The sequence below is a fragment of the Gigantopelta aegis genome, chromosome 9 (genome assembly GCF_016097555.1).
Source record: "Gigantopelta aegis isolate Gae_Host chromosome 9, Gae_host_genome, whole genome shotgun sequence".
Lineage (NCBI taxonomy): Eukaryota > Metazoa > Mollusca > Gastropoda > Neomphalida > Peltospiridae > Gigantopelta > Gigantopelta aegis.
In genome coordinates this window covers 7,128,532-7,153,303 of record NC_054707.1, presented here as the reverse complement: position 1 = coordinate 7,153,303, position 24,772 = coordinate 7,128,532, and the positions used below count along the sequence as shown (strand labels likewise).

Sequence of the window (24,772 nt, the reverse complement as noted above, 5' to 3'; positions counted from 1 at the left end):
AATGTAACCAGGGGTAGTTGTGTAATTAATGATAACTATCGCATATGAATATTATATTAATGCCTATTGTTAATATTTATATATCCTACATTTATTTCAGTTACACTTTTTAATAGTGTCACGACAGGTTGCATAATTATTTTATCAGTTGTCTATCAGTTGGTTAGCGGTGTCGTGTTTTATGCAGTTGGGTGATCAGGGCACGTGAAGTTAGTGACAGTTACGCTTGACTGAACACTCTGACACATGACAGGTAGCAATGCATGCTGGTAAAAAATCCGATCTTTTCCCCACCAAAAATAACCACACCTTGAGCACTTCCATCTTTTTCTTGGGACATCGAGATGCAAATGTAGAGCTACATGAAGTGAAAACTAAACTGTAGATCTTAACAGACTGCAAAGTCGTTAATTGTTTATATATATATATATATATGTAATTTATTCGTTTATATATATATATTAGCGTGCTGTGTTTGGTGCGAGCTGAACAAGATGTTCTGGTGAGGAAATTGTATTGTTTTTTATGTGTGCACGCGACGACGCGTAAATTGTACTTTTTATATATTGTCTCGCATCCATATGTGTTACAAACTAAACGTTAAAGGAAACATGACACGAGACCATATTATAGCTCATTTTAAAAGAAAAATGATATAAAAATAATATACAAGTAACTTTATAACAATAAAATACGTGTAGTTAACTTAAAATGAAGAAATTACGCTCATCAGTATCAAAGTACGATTTATGCATATTTCTTCGTGAGCGTTCGGAAAAAAAGGGAAGTGACGTCAGAGCCGCTGTACTCTTCCATTGTTGTTAACTGTTTATATATGGAGTAAGGGGCTTACGATCTTTTCAGTCCAACAGTGCCGTACTGCGCGGCCTTTGGGTGTAAAAATAAACAGTTTAAACGATCGGGATTGTCTTTTTATGGTTTTCCAAAGGATTGTATCCAAAGAAAGACGCGTGTATTTTATCGCAAAAGAAAAGATTGGACACCAACACCGCATAGTACTTTGGTGTCGGCCTATTTACAGCCCGGAGCCCGAACGTTACCCGGAGACAAAAACAGTACTCGGTTGCGAATGCCGAGGTGTACATTGTACATATTTGGCACAAAGATACACCTCAGCATGATGTATTTATATATGTTAAAACAAAAATGTAGAATTTTTTATTTATTTATTTTTTTGGAAAAAAAAAGATTTTACTGTAGGCCTACATAACAAAATCTGTATTCACCGTCCGAAGAAGGAAACGTCAATAAGTAATTAAATATGGCATATACAAACATGGGATTTTACATGAGGATACATCTCAGTACGATGTATTTAAATATGTTTTTAAAAAACGTGTAGAAAACAATAATAATTTTAAATAATGTTTTTAATCTTCGGGCGGAATACGTCACAAAAACGTTCCTCATCGCCCGAAGCCCCAAAGCAACACGAAGTTCAATACAAAATAAACCACTACTGTCGGTGTCGAAATAACTATTATGTTTCATCCACGGGCTGACTTGAGAATCGGAGTGTTGTTTTAGTTAATTGGTCCTTTCTTTCCGTGGCCTGCACATGTGATTCCTGATTGGCAGGTGTATATTGCAGGGTATCGACCAGGTAAGTGATTACCACGGTCTAGACATACGTACAAAATACGTGCCAGTTTTTTTAAGATCACAGGGTATTGTGGCGTAACCTGTCGCGACTATAGTACAATGTTAATGGACATTATCAGCCGCCCTGCTTCATTACTGTAAATAATGCTGTAAAACCCTTGATTAAGTAGACTTTCCCCATCTAAAATTACAAAACTGACCAATTACGTAGTACCAAAGAAAAGAAAATTATCACTTGGGTATCGTGAGTGGTCGTTTTTACTCTAACGCACCCTACCAATAGGCCTAATAATATGCTACTTTTTTTTATGAGAGAAAAATACTATAACCCCATTTCGTTCTATTGATGCAAATAGAAATATATTTAGTTTAAAAGTTGATTATACTCTCAAGTCATTTATGTTGTTTTACAAGCCAGGTTAATGAAAGTGAAGCGCCTTGTCGTAAACTAGAGCGTTTGTTTACACTGTGCATACAGATTTTATTATGTACAGCCCGAACATAAAAAATGCGATATTTTGTAAAAAAAACACCCAAAAAATGTTTGTCCTACATTTATATTTTTTACATATTTAAATACATCATATCGAGGTGTATCTTTATGCTAAATATGAACAGTATACACCTCGGCATTAGCATCAGAGTTTTGGTTTTGTCTCCGGGTTACTTTCGGGCTCCGGGCTGTAAATTGGTCGACCGGTCTGGTCTGGCACCATCAGTGTAAGGCTTCAGATCAAGCGACGCGTCTCTAACGTCACGGACCTCGTGATTGCCCTGCTCATTAAAGATCGGCAATTTCCGCTAAGAGCTCGTATCTGGGGTTCTTTTATGGAGATATTTTAAGTAATTTATTTTTTATAAATTTATTTTTTAGGTGATTCAATTTATAATTAATTGTACATGGTTGGTGCCAAATATGGTTTATGTATTTTAGGTTTTTCTTTATGGTATTTTTTATTCTCTTGAATAAAAATGGCTGAACCTACGCCGAAGTGTTGTTAACATTACTTCAACCGAGTGAGGGTTATACAAATACCAAGTTTGTTTTGTTTAACAATACCACTGGAGCACATTGATAAATTAATCATCGGTTATTGGATGTCAAACATTTGGTACTTCTGACACGTAGTCATCAGAGGAAACCCACTACATTTTCCTAATACAGCAAGGGATCTTTTATATGCACCATCCCACAGACAGGATGGCACATATCATAGCCTTTGATATACCAGTCATGGTGCACTGGCAGGAATGAGAAATAGCTCAATGGGCCCACCGACAGGGATCGATCCCAAACCAACCATGCACCAAGCAAGCACTCTACCACTGGGCTATGTCCTGTCCCTCACAAATATCAATTACTTTTACTTCTTTCCAAACCACCCTAAAAAAAGAAAACAGACCTTTCATCAAGAAGGCAAGACTCCCAAAACATGTACCGGTACAGTGACTGCTCATAAAAATGCTTAAAATATTTTAAGGATAATTCTTTCCACATATTTAAGTCAGGAAATAACCTTGCTTAAAAGATTGTATATCAACTTTATACAATGGATCAAAATACCCAGTCTATTGACACTGAAACCCTGTATTTTCAATATGAGAACTCTGTGGGTCAACTTTACAAAGCCTGTTTAACTCTTACACACGTGTATCTACATGTACATACATTTACGATGCTTAAACACCTGCATTTAAGAAAAACAGGCTTCGTAAATTCGGCCCTATTTGTTCCTGGGACAATAAACATTTTGAAACCATAGGTAATTGAACAAGACCAAAAAAAAAAATATTCATACCTGTCGGTATACAAATTTCTCTCCGAGACCGAAATCCTAAAACACTTCCTCCAAAAAATGGTTTCATTTTGATGGGTGGAAGCCCAGTAACACTATGAGATAAAAACGTCCTATGTGAGCATAACAACGTGTAAAACATCTATTAAAGGGGCAATCTCAAAGTTGCATAATCACCAAAAATATTTCTTAATTTTTCTTGTGAAATGTAAATATTATGCCTTGAATGAAATGCCCACAAAATATTACAACCAAACAATTTCACTGACTGCTATTTATTGTAACTTTATATTATTGCAAAATTAAAAAAGGTGACTGACAGATTAACATGTGACATCACAGACTGAAGTTAAATTGCATCTCCATAATAATTGTCAAATAACTGGCTGTTATTTTAATGGATATGTGATGAATGTTTTTTCAATATAATGTGTAATTTATATTTTTGGCCAAGGATTATCAAGAAATCCACTGTTCATACACAATGGCAACACATTACAATGTGTGATATTCTTGGTATTTTGACCTTCATGAGATAATTACACATAGTTATAAGTGTGACTGATTAAACTGTAGTTATCACACGTCCATGTACAAACAGTGAAATACAGAATATGCAACTCTGAGAATTCACCTTTAACAAAACCTGTACCAATACATACATATATCTATTCATATGTACCAATATAGTATACTTCAAGAAAACCACATGTACACCTGGGGAACAACCACGACAATACATTATATAAATACAAATAGATTGTATAAAACATGTACACATACACTCAATACACATACACTCAATATACAACACCCTTTGTGTAAATACAAGAAATAAAACTTAAAAAACCAACTGTACAATAGCACAGAATAATACAATCCAGATTCATGTATAAAATATGTAACTGACATCCAAAGCAATATTAGTGTAAAAAAAAACCCAACAATTATAAATACAGGTATATCAGTAATGGTTTATACCAAACAATATGAACATCTAAAACAGGAGCACGGTACAAAGTTACTTAATTATTTTTTATGCTTGTATTTAATTATGGTTCAAGCACACTGTTCTGGACACATAGCTCACCTGTCTGAGCTGTTTGTTCAGGACAGAGGTTAAATGGACTATCCTGAGTTTTCAACCCTACCAAGACTTCCGTTTGATACCTCCCTCCAAAAACATACCCAAATAAACACGCATTCTGATTTTTCAAAAAAAAAATTTAATTTTTTTTACCTTAACATGTTTTAGATATAAAACATTATACAGATATATATATTTGGAATGATCTTTGACTGAATTATTTCACATTATGTTTGGCTGATAGGGAAAAAATAATAAATTGCACAAAACGTTTTTAGTAAAAATTGATATTGAGACACAATTAATGAAACAATGAAGTCCAGAAATGCATTGTTTAGAGATATTCACATTCTAAGTAAGAAAATGTAACTAAATTATAATTTTAATAATGTAAAAAAAATATATCAAAAACCTTTTAAAATAAATGGCAACAAACTCAGGATAGTCCCTTTAATGGTTAGAAAAACTGGTGAGCTGTGCATAGTGGCTTTACACTAGCCCATGATCTGGTACTGGGATATGAACCCACAACTCCCCAGTCTTATAACCATGATGGCCTCACCACTACTCTCCACCATCAATGCTGCTTACAAAGTCCTCAATCTGGAGAGTGAAAAAAGTAAACAAGACATGATTGACAACTGCTCTCGCTAAAGGCATCCCAGTTTGCCCGTTTGATTGCCGGGGAACAAATCCTTCTTCAGGGACAATCCGTATTTAATGTGATTAGGTTTTCTTGATGACAGGAAACATCAATTGTGACAATTTCGGTATTTTAGAAACTGTGTTGACGTCATGTACTTTTACTAGCCAAGTACCTGCTACTGTTTACAGAACACTATCGCAGAAAACACCATTAAAGGTCAACACGTCCAGGCTATTAGTATTACCAACTGTAGGAAGTCTGGCTACATAGAAAAATGGCAAAGCTTGCAAAACATTACCCTCATAAAGAAATACTTGATTGTAACATGTAGATTTTTATTTTAGCTATGTTTAAAAAAAATGCTAAAACAATTATTAACGATAGCACAAATTTGACGACAATTTGAAATTTAACATCAAGGCCAAATGGCTCTCTTTGCCCTATTTAAATCAACAAGTACATCCCCCTCCATTATTAATTATGCACAATCATTGCCAAGATTATGTCCCAAACTACAGCAATAAAGAGTAAAGCTGATTATGTTAAAACACCAGTATAATCATCAAGGATATAATTTAATATCCAAACAAACTATGAAACACATTTTTCCAATCACAAGACTGTTCTAAACAATAGTCAGTTTAAATAGGTCCCCAATTTTCATATCAGCTAGAAAAGATGAGACAAAAACAACTAAAATATATATATGCATCATGAAATGTTTGCCTCAGTCTATGACTATTAAAAACAATAGTATGTATAATGCAAAAATAAATACTAAAAAGGTTTGGTGTGGTCAGTTGAATGTATAGTTTGAATTACACATTATACAATGTAGGTTGTATTAAATCAAGAGCAGACAACCACTCGTTATGAAAATGACAGTAGTCCACTATTCGCTTGTTGGGTGGGGGGGGGGGGTATTGGATTGTTTTTCTCTGTGTATTTTTGTCCTTATTGTTTTTTCAATCTAGTAAATTTCAGGGGACATAAATGTAATTGGAAGAATGGAAAGCTGTATGATTTGAATAAATAAATTAAACAGCTTTCTTTTTGGATTTTTTTAGAATTTGATAAAGGTTAAAGTTGTTTGGGCTTTGTTATTTGAGGGGTCTGAAAAGTGTAACTTTGGAAATTATTTAAGTTGTCATAAACACACTCCTTTTAATTAAAACGGCATGCACACAATAAAGTATACACCCATGTTAATATGCACACTTTTACGACAACAGTTTACGTTTACAAGTGTCTGAGAAGTTCACAATAAAAGATACCACTCACTAGAAATAGTGTTTCCAAAGATACCACTCACTAGAAATAGTGTTTCCAAAGATACCACTCACTAGAAATAGTGTTTCCAAAGATACCACTCACTAGAAATAGTGTTTCCAAAGATACCACTCACTAGAAACAGTGTTTCCAAAGATACCACTCACTAGAAACAGTGTTTCCAAAGCCCTAAATCAAATGTGTACATGCAGGAATTACAGACTAAACTTTTCACTAGTTAAGATTACTCTGAAATAACTAAATATTCACTATACAATGTAATAGTTATTTCAAATACTCACTATGCAATGTAATAGTTATTTCAAACACTCACTATGTAATGTAATAGTTATTTCAAATACTCACTATGCAATGTAATTTTTGTTTCAAATATACACTATGCAATGTAATTGTTATTTCAAATACGCACTAAGCAATATAATTGTTATTTCAAATACATACTTATGCAATGTAATTGTTATTTCAAATATACACTATGCAATGTAATTGGTTTTATATCAAATATTCACTATGCAATGTAATTGTTATTTTAAATAGACACTATGCAATTAAGTATTATTTCATAAACACACTAAGTAATAGTAGCACCAACAAGCAAACAACCGTTACAATACTATGCAAGTCAGATACTGATGTTGTTATGCTGATTATCTATAAAACAGACATTGGACAGGCAGACACTGAACAGACTGACCAACACTAGACAGACAGACTGACCGACACTGGACAGACAGACTGACCGACACTGGACAGACAGACTGACCGACACTGGACAGACAGACTGACCAACACTGGACAGACTGACCGACACTGGACAGACAGACTGACCGACACTGGACAGACAGACTGACCGACACTGGACAGACAGACTGACCAAAACTGGACAGCCAGACTGACCGACAATGGACAGCCAGACTGACCGACACTGGACAGACAGACTGACCAACACTGGACAGACTGACCGACACTGGACAGAGAGACTGACCAACACTGGACAGACAGACTGACCAACACTGGACAGATTGACACTGGACAGCCAGACTGACCAACACTGGACAGACTGACCGACACTGGACAGAGACTGACCAACACTGGACAGACAGACTGACCGACACTGGACAGACAGACTGACCAACACTGGACAGACAGACTGACCGACACTGGACAGACAGACTGACCGACACTGGACAGACAGACTGACCGACACTGGACAGACAGACTGACCAAAACTGAACAGACAGACTGACCAACATTGGACAGACTGACTGACCAACACTGGACAGAGAGACTGACCAACACTGGACAGAGAGACTGACCAACACTAGACAGACTGACTGACCGGCACTGTACAAACACAGAGAACACATTAACACCACATACCAATGTGTTTGCGTGACATAGTTACAGACTTTTAATGAAAATAAGCATGGAACAAACAAGAAGCATTCACTACAGCGATGAAAATGGTGGAAGCCTCGTTTAATTAATTAATTAATTATACAATTCATTAACACACTTAAAATATCTCACAGTGGTAGTAGCTGACTAGATTTAAAATATGTCTGTAATTATATTAATATAATCACTATAGTATATAAATCTCAAGCACACAATTGTTTCATATTTATATAAGATTAAAAATATGATAGTCATGATTAATTTAAACACCCCCAATGATATGCAGAAAGCACATAATTAATATTTTGTTCACTGGTATGGCGTTTTCACTACAGCTAAATTAAGTCTATAATTAAGAATACATACTTCACTATGTTCACAGCTGATACCATGAAAATATTAATTCAGCATATTGTAAAGAAAGAAAAAAAAGGAGACACACCTGCATTAAAACATACCATAGTTTTAAACTCATCATTTGAGTGGTTTACATTTGTGATGCCATCTCAACAAGACAACATCTAAAAAAATACCATCCCAAGGTGACATCAAGGACATCAGATTTGCATTAGTAAATCCATTGTCAACCACTGCTAAATTTGAAGGCAAATGTACATCATTTGGATTTTAATAAATATAAAAATACCAACAAACTGAATGTACAAAAGCACTCCTTCTAAAGGTAAGAAACACACACACACAATTTGATGGTATAAAGAAGCAATATTTGCCTAACCTAGCACCAAGCAAGTTTTTCTTGTTCACCAATTGATATATTCAATTTGATAGGTTCTCACTATCCTCAACCATACATCCCCACCCTCTCCCAAAGCTATCATTTATTTTGTTTAATAAACACTTTCCCCCATTTTTTTCTTCTTCATATTTGTAATATTAGATGCTGATGGCAAGAAATAACAGATCACACCAACAGCAACAGCAAATAATGACTGCAAAAAACCCTTCTCCATAGAGTTATCAGGTTAACGGTGTTACTGACATTTAATCCAACAATACTGATATTCAATCCCATCTTTGTGTTTTTTACAGATATTATGAAGCTAGTTGTGAATTAAATTTGATCTGTTTTTCCTCTCGGTGTCTGCTAAGCTCACAATAACAGAAATTTTGTTAATTAAGTTATTTTCACAACCATTCCATAACACCATGTCAACTACAAAACTATGGTGGTTGACCGTTTGTGAAATATATACTTTTAATATATATATATATATATATATATATTTTAAACAATGTTTATCTCATCTTGTTACAAATTAGAGACAGTTCAAACTAAAATACGCTTTTGGCTAAACAAAGACAGAATAAGAGGGGGAAATGGCAAATATCTTTTTTTTAAATAATTTTCAAATCACCATCGATCAATAATGGTGATGATAATGATGATGTCCATTATAATTAATGTTCAAGATGATAATTACTGCCATGATGATTGTAGTGACTGTGAATATTCCATTTTAGGTAATGAGAATGATGATGATCATTTTGGTGATGGTGATGGTGATGTTGATGATGACGACAACAACAAATAGTATGCTATAGCACAAAAACATCAATGCTTTTTGGTCTTCATTTCTGTTCGAGTTCCACTACAAACATCAAGAGTCCAGTCACTAAAGTACCTACAGACTAACAAGTGTGAACCTAATGATGCAGTGAGCAAATTGTTTATTAATACATTTCTAATGTAACTAAACACTTTCACTGTGTTCATCATTATAAGAACTTAACACTTGACATCTGTCTCGAATGTTCACACTATGAGGAACTCACACTGTGAGCAGGACAACTCACAGATGACACCTTTGAGCAGGACAACTCACAGATGACACCTTTGAGCAGGACAACTCACAGATGACACCTTTGAGCAGGACAACTCACAGATGACACCTTTGAGCAGGACAACTCACAGTTGACACCTTTGAGCAGGACAAATCATGTGCAGTGCTGAACCGTGTCTCTGCTACTCTCAGACTCTGGACTCAACAGTCCTAGTTCAGGACTTCCCCTCTGAGCGTTCAGACTGGCGGGATGCTTTGACTTGATCAGCGACTTCCTGTGCTCCTTCTTGGCATTCTTCATGTCGACGGAGAAGTCCTGGGGTATCTCCTCAAGACTGCGGTCGATGCATGGCGTGTTGTCACTGTCCAGGAACGCCTGGTCCTTGTGGGACAGTGAGCATGGGTACGACGACACACTGCTACTCTCCGAGCAGCCGTCATCCCTCCTGCTGCTGCTGTTGAACCATGGCTCCAAGTCACTAGAATGATCCTTCATCAGGCCCACTTTCGACGGGGTGCTGAACACACCACCCGTGTTCGTCTGTATGGGACTCCGCTCAAAGGTCCCCGCGTCGATGCGCGGTAGACCGTCGAGAAGTTTGTGAAGTTCGTCCTTGTTGCCGTAGCCGCCTCCTCCCCTGCGTGGAGACTGTCCTGCGGGGACTAGTTTGATCTGGTTAGGTCCGGTTCTGATAACGGCGCTGTAGGAAGGCGGGGAGGCCGACTGGGACCGCGACTGCGACCGGGAAATGTCCTCGATGCTGAATCTCTCGGGATCGTGTTCGCTGCCATACCCAGAACTCTTCTCCCCACCGTTACGCGAGTTCGCCGTGCCATTCAACGACGTGTTTTCACCAGACGTACTCCCGATGGGCGTGTCGTTGTCGCGGTGGACGCCCGTCTGCCCGATGTTGAAGATGTTCCTCAGACTGATCGGGTTCATTGGCGGGGGGATGTCAATGTGTGGTGGGTGCAGGTCCGGGTCATCGAACTGGTGGTCCATGAAGTCTCTCCGGTTGAGCAGGTACTGGCTGAGATTGCCGAGCCCAGGCCGCGTGGTCTCTCTGGTGCTACTGCTGGTCAGAGAGGTGGGGCTGTGGTCAGACTGAGACGTGTGGGTGCTGGGGTAGTGCGCGTCTGTCTCGCTACTCCGCACATCCTCAGATGTGCAGGTCGAAGGAGAAACCTGCAATAAGGATTGAAAGAATTAATATTTGTTTAATGACAACTCAGCAAAATAATATGTATCATCTATTGGGTGTCAAAGAAAAATAAGTTTATGCACATGAAAATGCTTATTTAAGCTAAAATAAAAATTCTCTATTTATGTATAATAAACAATTTTTACAAAATGTAAAATAATAAAAACAAAGTGTTAAAAGTATTTTTGAAATAAACACTGGCTGTGTTCACACTGACTTGGATGATCCTCTTTATGAATAAATTAACAGTCCTCTAGGAACAGTAATTTTATTCACACTTCACTGGCACAAGCAGGGTTTCTGCCAGTGGGTAAAATGGGTATGGTGCCATACCCCCAAACAAATTTGAAGATGGGTTTTTTTAAGTTTATCTTTTGACAAAGTTAATTACTCTTATCATTATTGTACGATTTACTTAACCATAACCCTAACCCTAAACTTAACCCATTTTCTTTGTGGGGGAGGCCCCCCCATACCCCGTTGACTATGGTTGCAGTCAATTCCACAGCGCCATACCTAAAATTCTTTCTGGCAGAAACACTGACAAGTCATGTTTTATGTAACTCAGTTTTTATTTGCTCATTATATTTAGGTCCAGGGAACATTTTGTTCAGTCTTGATTCGCGATTCTTTCCGCAAGTTTCAGAGATCACTACACAATTTTAAAACATTAAACAATACTTGCTCATCAATTTTTAATCGACTAGAAATATCACTATCAACACTTTAAAACCAAATGTTCCCCGAGGACACGGTTATGCAAACACAAAATGGGTTACCTGAATTGATTTGAAGTAACTCATAAATGGTTTACAACAATTTTCTGATCCCAGAGTCCTGAAAGAAGGTATTAAAATGTGTATGATTATGCAAATCAAACCTGTAATGGAGGCTCAAATTCTGGTGATGGTGACAGGTCGATCGTGTGTCTGTCGATATGGCGAAGCAGATCATTCAAATTCTTCAGCTTCACGATCTTAGACCGTGGGGGAGACGCGGGATGTGGAACAGTCTTCCACAGTAATGGCTGATGTTGATAATCTGTCATCAGGGGCAGGTCCAGTCGGCCGATTTTGTGCGACAGAGGCGGAGAGGGGTGCAGCGACGGCATGCCGAAATGTGGTGGCAGGGGTTGCGGCAGTACAAAGTCAAAACTCGCCGACTCGGGAAGTTGATCGAGGGCGTCCATCGAACGTTCGAAATCTTCTTCTTCGCCGAGAATCTCGCGTATTTCCTCCGCTTCGAGATCTTCATCTTCGTCATACATGTACGGACCGACACTATCGCGGTCGTCGTTTTGTTCCGACCCAGATCTAGAGTCGCTGCTGACTTTACCATCGTTCAGTTTGATCATAGAATTCTTCAAGATGCTGCGGCCAGGCATCGCACTGTTAGGATCCGACACGATGATAGGAGGGGGAGGTAACTCGCCAATGTCGCTGTCATCTTCACTGGAAATGTGTTTTCCCTTCTTCTTCTTTTTCTTCTTACCGAATAGCTTGTCAGGACTGCAAGACAGAAAATGTGAAGAATAAATGACACACAAATAAATAAATTAATGCAAAACCTATGCTCTTTATCCGTAAATTATTACATTACTTGTGATATCCACCAGTAGATTAAAGTTTGTTTTGTTTATCGACACCACTAGAGCACACTGATTGTCTATTGAATATCAAACATTTGTTAATTTTGACTCACCAGTAGATTACATGTAATATTTATATTGCCAATCAGTAAATTATTGCAATACTTATATTATACCCTCATACATTTATATTGCAATACTTATATTATACCCCCATACATTTATATTGCAATACTTATATTATACCCCCATACATTTATATTATAATACTTATGTTACACATAACAAATGTTACACACTAGTAAATTAATGTAAAACATTTTCCACATAAAAAGCATACTGGGGTCAATTTTGGGGAGGGGTTTGGGGGTGGGAGGGTTTTCTCCTTCTTTTTCCTAAGAGCATACATAAAGCACTGACATACAAGAATTATTTTTATCTTTTTTTTTTGCATACCAGTGTATGGTGTACATGCTTATTCTCAACTGTAAATGGCCTCTAAACATGTAATCAGAAAATAGGAAGGTAACTGCATAATAGCATATCATAGGAGTGTACATTTAAGGAAGGAAGGAAGGAAGGAAGGAAGGAGGAAATGTTTAATTTAATGACACACCCAACACATTTTATTTACGGTTATATGACATTGGACATATGGTTAAGGATGGGTGTACATTTAAATGCATTATACTGACAGTTTTAACAACAGGTCCATTTTAAAAGAACTATACCCAGCATTAGCAGCTAGTAGTAACCTAATCTGTGCTTTAGGGACTGCTACATCCATTACATGGAGCATAAACTAACACAGCAATACAGCGACTGCTACATTCATTTCAACATGAAGTATAAAGTATCTCCACGATTATTTATTATCTAACACAGCAATACAGGAACTGCTTCATCTATTCAGGCATGTGTGCTGTAGGTTGTTTCGGGGGTCAAACATCCCCACCCATCCCCATACAAGCAACTTTTCATCTTTTTTTAATGAATTTTCTGGGGCAGCAAGTCTTGACACCCCATCCCCCACCCCTGTTCCCATTAAACTTCGCTCAACACAGTCTAGTCACTCGACACAGTCACCAATCCTGCATAAATTCCTGCAAACGTGCCTGCTATTTCACCTTAAAGTATGAAGTATCCCCAACATTATTTATTACCTAACACAGCAAGATATTTTTCTCCCCTTCTGGGGATTAAATATATAAATTTACAAGCCTGTTTAGCAGACATACGACATGCACTAAGAAGTAAACTGTCTTACTTGTACGATGGAAGTATTCCCAGGTTGAGGTAGCGACTGTTCAGTGAGCTGCTGGAACCGTCTTTCTTCGACGACGAATCTTTATTACCCAGAAGTCCTTTTGTGACCGCTTTCTGTAGCTTGCTCGGAGATTTACGTCTACAAAGAAAACAAGTCGTAACAGTGAGATAAAATCATTAATAATAAAAAAAATTAATAACAGCAGACCACATTTTAATTCCAACTTTCGAGCTCTAGCTAAGAAACATTCTCAACATAGTGCAGAGCCATAGCACTGTCTGGACCTAAGGGTGGGGTGGGGGTAGGTTGGGTTTTTTTGTTCAAATATCAAACTAGAGAATCATTTTGTCTATGTGTTCCCTATACACCTATATGAATAGCCTAATATTGCACTTTAAAAAATGGTTTCAGGGGTTTGTCTGAACCCTCACTAGTCTCCACCCCTATAGAGCCTTAAAGAAAGCAAGCCACTACACTGATTACTGCTCTAAATCATAGTAATAAGAAATAAAATATGGCCTACTGTTATTTTGTTTAAACAGCAGGCCAACAGAAATATGTCCTGCTAAGAAAAAAACAAAGGCCTGCTGGAAATAAGACAGCATGAAGTGAGCAGAAGGTTTGGATAGTGTTTGGAGAATTAGGACCTACTGTATTTTAGAGCACTGTGGAATTAAAATCCAACAGAACCACAAGCTGAACAGCAGATCAGATAACTGAACATAAAAACAGGGCTCAAACTTGATGATGGCACCGACGGCAATTGCCTTTGTGAAGATTTAAATTGCCATAGATAGAGATCATCACCGATGGCACAAAAATGCCACAAGTACAGCTCCTCAACAATGGAAAAATGTATACACCTGTGTACATTATTTGCCAGTATTTAACATTTGCACATTTGAAATATGTCTACATACAGCAAATTAACCTTTTATTTATTTGCTGCAAATGTTACTTTTCAAAATATTCCCATAGGCAGGCTCAAACTTGTCAGTAGGCCATTTCACCAATGGCAATACTGTTAAAAATTGCTGTGGGAGATAAATTCTTACGTTTGAGCTCTGTGAAAAATAACTTGTGAATATTTTTTTTTATTTTAGGGGAGGGGGGGGGGGGGCAAATTTCTATTTCACCTATTAGGTTTAAACTTTTTGCTTTTCGCAGGCCACCATTTCGAGCCCCACTAAGTGGACTGACCTGTAACAGAAGAGTGTGAAGCTGAGTATGAGTACGAGTCCGCCGACCACCGACGCCAGGATGATGATCAGCCACATTGTGCTCAGTCCCGGTTTACCGGCCGTCAGCACCGGACGTGACGATGGGTCTGCCGGAGTCGTCTCCCCTGTCACGGTCAGCGGGTTCACCGGTGCAAGGACAACCCTCCTGGTGGTCGTCACGGCGATGGTGCTGACCTCGGGTGTGGTGGGTGGCGGTGACGTGACGTTCAGTCTCACCGTACAGTCAGGTGAGGTCCAGCCGTCATCACAGAAACATGTGTCGTCTCTGGTACACACCTGTACAAACAAACATACAGATCAGGAAAAGAGGTTTAAATGTAATATACTCAATAAAATTAATTTATTTTACTGAAACCACAAAGCTGAAATCTTTGTCAATAAACTAGTGCACGATCAATCTAGGATCGATCCCTGTCGATGGGCCCATTGGGCCGTTTCTCGTTTCAGCAAGTGCTCCACAACTGGTGCAACAAAGACTGTGGTATGTGCTATCCTGTCTGTGGGATGGTGCATATAAAAGATTCCTTGCTGCTAATCGAAGAGTAGCCCTCGAAGTGGCTAGAGCGGCTTTCCTTTCTCAATATCTGTGTAGTCCTTAACCATATGTCCAACGCCACATAACCATAAACAAAAAATGTGTTGAGTGCATCGTTAAATAAAACACTTCCAACATTCCTTTCTTGTCAATAAACTTTAACACTCCGTAATTTCAAAGCTTTATCAATATGTTTTTGAGTCTGTTTCAACTGGTTTATACTTCCACTTGAAGTATACACAAATTTCTCTTGTTCTGCTGCTTCTTGATTTATATCAGGGTTGGACAAACTTGAACTTTTTTCTTAAAAGTTGAGTTAGTTGAGTTTTTTTTTTCTATGTTTTATTTTTCCTGTAGAATCTGAATCAGATGGAATATTTGACGTAGCAGGATGTTTGATAGTGGTTAACAGCACCAATTCAAAATGGCTGCCACAAATGACAATTTTCATAAAGTTAGGTTTATTTTTAATATATTATATAATACACGATTTTTCAGAGGTTTTTTTTTTTTCAAAGTATTGATCTCATATATGATGTCCATAATGTGACCTGATAATGGCATAATAGATATTTCTGCCACAAATGACAATTTGTTGATAATGTTAGGTTTATGTTTTATATATATTATGCATTGTAATATATGATTTATCAGGGGATTTGTTTTCTCATATATGATGTCCATAATGTGGTCTGATGAATGAGTATTGATATTTACTGGCAAGGTGCCAGATCCCATATGCACAGATTAGTCACAGTTCCTCATGCAGTTCTCCATGGCGCTATCCAATATCCCATCGCAGGTTTAGTCGTTACAGAGTAAATTAATATAGAAACACAAAATGAGATTGGGGAAAAAGATTTCAGTATAACAAGGAATGGGAATTGAAAGCCACTGCCAAACTATCCAATGGAAGTATTCTCATGTGAAGAGTGCTGTACTTATGTAACAAACCTAATAAATGACAGAATTTATAACTGTAGCTTGTTTCTATATTACTCTTCCTAGTCCCTTGAGAATTGACTCATTTTGTAGTTTGGTTACGACTTTAAATGTACATTCTTGTTATTCCAGTCAAGTTGTTTGCATGTTTTCCTTTTGCTTTTCATTATCAATTTACTGTATAAGAAATAAGTGTAGAAGAGAAACAAGGAGAACTTCAACCAATATGTACATCTAGGATCTTGCACCTGGAAGAAGGAAGGAAATGTTTTATTTAACGATGCACTCAACACATTTTATTTACGGTTATATGGTGTCAGACATATGGTTAAGGGCCACACAGATATTGAGAGAGAAAACCTGCTGTCACCACTTCATAGGCTATTCTTTTCAACTGGCTGCAAGGGATCTTTTATACACGTATGCACCATCCCAACAGACAGGGTAGTACATACCTTTGATATACCAGTCGTAGTGCACTGGGTGGATGCACCTGGAAGAATGGATACAATATTGATGTCATTCTATAAATAAATTCATTAATTATAGGTCACTTTGAGAGTACGTTTTGATATCCATGCTTCATATTAAAAAAAATTGCATCATATTTGAGATCAGAATTCTAAAAAACAAGCCACAGTATATTGAAAATATACATAATATTGTGTGGAAAAAAAATTGGCCGCTATTTTGAATTTTTGCAACTTACTCATATCAAATGTTAAGATAGATAAAAAGAAATTCCATGAAATTTAGATTCCACATACAAATCGGCTCCACAAAAAAATGTCAGTTTGCCCAACCCTATTTATATCAAAGCATTCAGTTTATACTTCATTTTGAATGAAACATACACTGTTCATTAAAACAAGAAAGATGTATTAAAACGAGGCCATTAAAGACATCTGTCTCCTAAAGCTATTGAATTTATAGGATATTAAACAAGCTTCTGTTTCGTATCATGTTTATGTCTCGAGTGAAATAATTTTTAATTGTCACAAGCTTTAGCAAGTTTAATATTCTATTTATTACCCATAATTGATATTAATTTATACCACTCATCTCGTTTAGTTGACATTCCTGTAAAGTTGTAGTGCGCCAATCAATGACATCGTCGTGTGACGTCAAAATGTTACATCTCGTTTGGTATTCTAGTGGGACGTATCACTTTGATATGTACCAAGATATTGTTAACCATATGGGTAATAATATATGTTAGGTGACTTGGAAGAACATTGAATGAATAAGTGAATAAATGTGTAACGACACTGCAGCACCAAAAATACATCAGTTATTGGGTATCAAGCAAGGGTAAATCTATGAATTAATTAACCTTTGACATCAATATAAAAAAATTCAGAAACTGAAAAAACCCTGAAAACAGTATAAAAAGGTGTAAAAAATATAAAAGCCATTTCTACTTGAGATGTACAGTTGATTAACATGTTATCACTCGTCCAGTTTCACATCTACAATGTATACCCTCCAGTTTGCTGCTCATACTTATTAAACTCGCTACCACTGTCAATCAGGTTTATGTCCCGAGTAAAATAATTTTCAGCTGTCACGAGCTTTAGCAAGTAACAATGTAAATTATTTCACGAGGGACATAAACATGATTCACAATGGTAGCGAGTTTAATATCCTATTTATTACCCATAATCGGTCTTAATTTACATCACTCAACTCGTTTGGCCGACGTTCCTGTAACTTACAGTGTAAGGTTGTAGTGCACCAATTGATGACGTCATTGCGTGACATCAGTTGAATTACGTCTCACTTGGCATTCTAGTGGGACGTATCACTTTGATATGTACCAAGATATTTTTAACCATATGGGTAATAAATAGAACTACATTTCCATCATAGTGTGTACTCACCCCATGTCCTGAACAAATGATGGCCTTCGTTGTACCCGGACAGTTGAGGGGAGGCAACTCTGTGAGCTGTACACACTTGGTGGCACTGCAAACTTTGTTGTCTCCACACTTGGTTCCGTCTTGTACCAGACCCATGTGTGGAACGTCCATCATGGCCGGCCCGTGCACACTCCTACAGAGAAAACACATTTTATTACAAGCACACAACAACAAATAAAAATATCAATAACTTAACAAACAATTTATTAAAACTTTAATAAAAATATTTTTACCGGCCTTGGTAGTTTCGTGGTTAAACCATCGGACATAAGGCTGGTAGGTACATGGTTTGCAGCCTGGTACCAGCTCGCACCCAGAGCGAGTTTATCGACTCAGTGGGTATGTGTAAGACCACTACACCCTCTTCTCTCTCACTAAGCACTAACAAACTAACAACTAACCCACTGTCCTGAACAGACAGCTCAGATAGCTGAGATGTGTGCCTAGGACAGCGTGCTTGATTGGATATAAGAATGAAAAGAAGTAAAAGAAAGAAATAATTTTGACACTTTTACAATAAATATGGCCATCTATTGAAATGTAAGAACTTATCAAACTAATCGAACACATTAGTTTGACATATTTAACTAAAACTTGTCACAGGATATGAAGATCCAACATGTCTGTGGCATGCTGTATACCAAATCGTCAGTGGTCATCGTTTATGTTATAAACATCCATGAGAAAGTAACTTGTTTGCTTTTTAATTGTCATTATCACAACACTTTGATTGAAAAACAAACACTAATATGATATGTATTAGAGAAGATGACAACAATGAGAAAGTAACTTCATATTACACGAGTATGCTTTTTAATTGTCATTATCACAACACTTTGATTGAAAAACAAACACTAATATGCTATGTATTAGAGAAGATGACAACAATGAGAAAGTAACTTCATATTACACGAGTATGCTTTTTAATTGTCATTATCACAACACTTTGATTGAAAAACAAAATTAGGAAGAGAAGTGCATTCACGTCATAAAGGCGGTGAGATGCTGCCTAAACATTGGTCACAAATTATGACGAAAGTGGTCAAATGACATATTCATTTCTGGGGATATTAAATTTTTACAAAGTAACAACCATCACTGGTCACAATTTGTTTCTGTTGGGGTTTTTTTAATATTTGGTCTGACTTACTTGCACTCATACTCAATCCCATGGGAGTTGACAGTCGTTTTTGAGAAATCTTTGTCCGGACCAAACAGTGGTTCTCGATTTCCACCCTCACAGTGAAGTAATCCACACATGATATTCCTACACAAACAAACATATAATGTCAAAAAAAAAATATATATATATATATACATAAACAAATAATGTAGAAAACAAAGATATATACACAAATAAACATATGTTAAAAAATAAAATAATGTCATTAGTGTCTTTTATACTAGTTTAACAAACTGTTGCAACTTACTCAGGTGAACACCGCGCGAAGTTGCCCGTGTTCTCATCTTTACCACAGTGACCGTTGAAGTTACCAGTTGGGTTGAACCGCTCAAAACACTTACTGCCGCCACCAGTGGCATCTGTATTAAAGAAAACAACAATACTGAGATTAGCGTATTCAACTAAACAAAAACACTGTGTGATAAGAGAGCAGAGCTGACCCAATATAGTACATGGAACAGGTATAGCCCAGAGTTAAAGCACTTCATCAATCCATATGCACCAGAATTGATATATCAAAGGCTGTGGCATGTGCTGTCCTGTCTATGGGATGCTGTACATAAAATATTCCTTGCTACTAATGGAAACATTTAGCAAGTTTCATCTCTAAGACTATATGACAGAATGACGAAATGTTAGACAATGATTAGTGAATCAATGTGCTCTAGTGGTGTCAAACTTCAGTATAGTATTCATTTTGTCTTACTTTTACATCAACTGCTTTAGGATTAACAGATCAGTAACAATTTAGTACTGTTTAGACACTTCAATTCTGCTCAATGTTTGACTTTGCCCTATGACATTTCTCCAACCACATTTAGCGGGACAGTCATACTGCCATAGTATCTCAAAACAAAAGCCTACTAGAGAGCTGTTTCATCAGGACAAGAAATGTTTTATTTAACGACGCACTCAACACATTTTATTTACGGTTATATGGCGTTGGACATAAGGTTAAGGACCACTGAGAGAGGACATCTGCTGTCGCCACTTCATGGGCTACTCTTTTCAATAACAGCAAGGGATCTTTTATATGCACTATCCCACAGACAGGATAGCACATACCACAGCCTTTGATATACCAGTCGTGGTGCACTGGCTGGAACGAGAAATAGCTCAATGGGCGCACCGACGGGGATCCAGCGCTGCGCTACATCCCGACCCCATTTACTCAGTTACTAGCATATAGTTATATTTGCTTTATATCCATTACAATTTCAATGGTCCAGCCGTAACCATGCAAGTTTGTTCACTTCTCGATGAACATAACATTGTCAGGGTACGTCATATCTGATGACTTCCACTTTATATAGGTATTTTGTCTTATTGAGCGTTATTGTTTAGAACCAAAAATATAATTCCAAATAAATAAACTTTAGAGTTATTATTAGTAAGTTATAAAATTTAATTATAAGGATTGTCTGTTATTTCTTTTACATTCATTGGGGTATGAAAAAAATAAGTCATCATCTGAAAGTTATGTGTGAACAGCTTCGCAAATTCACACAGTCTGTGGATAATGTTTTGGTTTATACCCTGATGAACATAAAAGAATAACAGACAATCATTAAGTGTTTCCCCGAGAATAAAATAAAGACAAAATGAGTAAACAGTGAAAACAAGACCAAGCACCGACCTTCTCCCCAAATAATCTGACACTGCTGTGGCAATGTGGGACAGATGCCTCCAATACAGTAACCGGTGCCGTGGTAACAAGGGTGGCCATCTTGAATGTAGTTGTTGAATGGACACTGTAATACAAAAAAAAACAGACAGTTAGGTAACTGGTTGAAGAAGACTAGAAGAAACTTCCGTAAAGTTGTAAACAAGATATCACCATATGTACCTAGAACAGTAGTGTAAAAATGTGGCGGTTTTTATTCAAATATATTTTTTTAATATGCCTTTCAATTATAATGAAACCTCTCAAAACCAGAACCTCTGTAAACCAGAATTCCCTCAAAACTGACGTTTTTCGCGGCCCCTTTTTAAATACCTGTACAGAAAAGAAACTCTTTAAACCGGATACCTCTTAAAACTGGATTTTTTTACTTGGTCCCGAGTATGTCTGGTTAAGAGGAGTTTGACTATATATTAATTTTGATGGCATCTTCAGGTTTTGAACCTTGAAAAGATTATTTCTGTTTGTAATAGAATATTTCATAGGTCTGCTGTAAACAGATATTGTAATGTTATGTTTTATTTGGTTGTGTACAGATACCGCCATACTATCGGAACTAGTACAGTCTGAAATTCACTGAATACAGGACAGTTACCTCCCCTCTTTCTCCGTCACAGAATTCTGGGACGTCACATTCTGTCTGGCGTGGTCGGCACACATGATCTCTTGACAAAACCTGGAGCACAAAAAATACAACTTGTACAACAAACACGCTGGACATTAAAATCTATGGTTACTACAAACAAAGTGTCAAAACAATAACTTACAAACTAAAATATACAATTTCTGAAACAATGTCAGTTTCGTATGTCAAGACTCGACTATCTAGAGAAGTCATGGGTGATCATAATCGAGAAGGCTCATGAAATTAAGACTTTTTCATGCTATGGCAAAGACAGAGAATGCATCGTTTAAAAAGGGCACCTTCAGTGCAACTTCTTAAACAAGCACCTACAGTATGCACAAATATACTATCATTTATGTGTATCAGTACTCCCTTGACAATGTATTCTTCTGTTAAACACTGGATTTTGGGGAGCACTTTAAAATTCGAGGGGGATGTGCCCCCCCCCCCCCCAGTTATCCTGTCCCTGGATCTCATAAATGGAATAAAATTTATCTAAAGAGCTGTTTGAGTAACTTACGGTACAGTTGGAACAGCATGGACCAGACCGACACTGAGCCCAGAATCTCAACAGGCAGGTGGACGGGTCGCAACATGGGTCTTGTAGTAAACAGTCCTGTAACAACAACATTATGACAGTCAGTAACTACAGATGTAAACAAGCATTTTGAGAGTTCTCCTAAAGCAATACAGGTCCCCTACCGGGCCCCAACAATTTTTCTCCTAAATTTAAGGGCCATAATTCTGAAAAGTTGGTAAATCACCATGAAAGTTTAACTTGATCTGTAAAGCTACATACAAATGATAACAGTATATACAAAGTTTCATCTCGATATCTCCAGGTATTGCAAAAAATCTGGAAAACTAATTTTCACATCTCCTAAGTTCAAGGGCCATAACTCCATTAAAAATGGGTAAATCGCCATGAAAATGTAACAGTATGTGAGAAACCTATACACAAATTTTCAGCTCAATATCTAACGGTCTTCTGGGGAAAAAGTCCGGAAAACAAATTTTCAGTTCAAAGACCATAACTCCGTTAAAAATGGGTAAATAGCTATGAAAGTCAAACTTGATCTGTAACAGTACATATTAAACCTATACACAAAATTTCAGCTCAATATCTAAAGGTCTTCTGAAAACAAAGTCCGCAAAACAAATTTTCACATCTCCTAAGGTCAAGGGCCATAACTCTGTCAAAAATGGGTAAATCGTCATAAAAGTTAAACTTGATCTGTAAGAGCAGATGATGAAGCTATACATAACATTTCAGCTCAATATCTTAAAGCCTTATGAAAAACAAAAAACCTCCGGAAAACATGCATAACAGACAGACAAACAGACGGACGGACAGAGATGAAACCTATAGTCCCCTCTGATTGGACCGGTTAGGGACTAATAATTAAATTTCCGTTGTATTCATTACAATTAAACGTCATCCGATCGGTCCAGCTATAGCAACGTGTTAATTTCTCGATGAATGTAAAAATAACGTCGTTATGAAACATCATATCTCATGACGTCATTTTACATCGGTACTTATTGAGCTTTATTGTTTAGAACCAAAAAATTATTCGAAATAAAATATGAACTTTTAGTATTATTTATATTAAGTACAGTCAAACCTGTCCTAGCTGCCACCTGTAATCAGCGGTTTTAATTTGTTAATTTTTATCGAAAACAAGTTGTTTAAAATGTCTGTGGTGAGTGTTAGCCGAGATGAATGTACGCAGTGTATATTTCAAGTCACATAATATGCTGTTAAAGTGACATACCCTACATTTTTAACACTATAATGTAGAGCAAGATGGGCTATGGTGGTGAGTGTTAGCCGAGATGAATGTACGCAGTGTATATTTCAAGTTACGTAATATGCCGTTAAAGTGACGTACCCTACATTTTTAACACTATAATGTAGAGCAAGATGGGCTATGGTGGTGAGTGTTAGCCGAGATGAATGTACGCAGTGTATATTTCAAGTCACGTAATATGCCGTTAAAGTGACAGACCCTACATTTTTAACACTATAATGTAGAGCAAGATGGGCTATGGTGGTGAGTGTTAGCCGAGATGAATGTATGCAGTGTATATTTCAAGTCACGTAATATGCCGTTAAAGTGACAGACCCTACATTTTTAACACTATAATGTAGAGCAAGATGGGCTATGGTGGTGAGTGTTAGCCGAGATGAATGTACGCAGTGTATATTTCAAGTCACGTAATATGCCGTTAAAGTGACAGACCCTACATTTTTAACACTATAATGTAGAGCAAGATGGGCTATGGTGGTGAGTGTTAGCCGAGATGAATGTACGCAGTGTATATTTCAAGTCACGTAATATGCCGTTAAAGTGACAGACCCTACATTTTTAACACTATAATGTAGAGCAAGATGGGCTATGGTGGTGAGTGTTAGCCGAGATGAATGTACGCAGTGTATATTTCAAGTCACGTAATATGCCGTTAAAGTGACAGACCCTACATTTTTAACACTATAATGTAGAGCAAGATGGGCTATGGTGGTGAGTGTTAGCCGAGATGAATGTACGCAGTGTATATTTCAAGTCACGTAATATGCCGTTAAAGTGACAGACCCTACATTTTTAACACTATAATGTAGAGCAAGATGGGCTATGGTGGTGAGTGTTAGCCGAGATGAATGTACGCAGTGTATATTTCAAGTCACGTAATATGCCGTTAAAGTGACAGACCCTACATTTTTAACACTATAATGTAGAGCAAGATGGGCTATGGTGGTGAGTGTTAGCCGAGATGAATGTACGCAGTGTATATTTCAAGTCACGTAATATGCCGTTAAAGTGACGTACCCTACGTTTTTAACACTATAATGTAGAGCATGATGGGCTATGGTGGTGAGTGTTAGCCGAGATGAATGTACGCAGTGTATATTTCAAGTCACGTAATATGCCGTTAAAGTGACAGACCC

The 24,772-nt window shown here is 37.2% G+C and overlaps 1 protein-coding gene across 2 annotated transcripts in view; it reads right to left on the bottom strand.

Annotated features, from left to right (window-relative positions):
• Positions 1-7,906: 7,906 nt before the first annotated feature.
• The window catches only part of LOC121381948 (disintegrin and metalloproteinase domain-containing protein unc-71-like), a 78,166-nt gene continuing 61,300 nt past the window's right edge, over positions 7,907-24,772 (bottom strand). For both annotated transcript variants that reach the window (XM_041511380.1, XM_041511381.1), the window contains 10 exons: positions 22,346-22,441; positions 21,796-21,876; positions 21,156-21,270; positions 19,767-19,878; positions 19,487-19,603; positions 18,298-18,469; positions 14,900-15,216; positions 13,700-13,837; positions 11,725-12,352; positions 7,907-10,828 (listed from right to left, as the gene is read on the bottom strand). In XM_041511380.1, the coding sequence (XP_041367314.1) occupies positions 9,797-10,828; positions 11,725-12,352; positions 13,700-13,837; positions 14,900-15,216; positions 18,298-18,469; positions 19,487-19,603; positions 19,767-19,878; positions 21,156-21,270; positions 21,796-21,876; positions 22,346-22,441 (2,808 nt within the window). In that variant the 3' untranslated portion in view covers positions 7,907-9,796. The remainder of the gene's footprint in view (positions 10,829-11,724; positions 12,353-13,699; positions 13,838-14,899; positions 15,217-18,297; positions 18,470-19,486; positions 19,604-19,766; positions 19,879-21,155; positions 21,271-21,795; positions 21,877-22,345; positions 22,442-24,772) is intronic.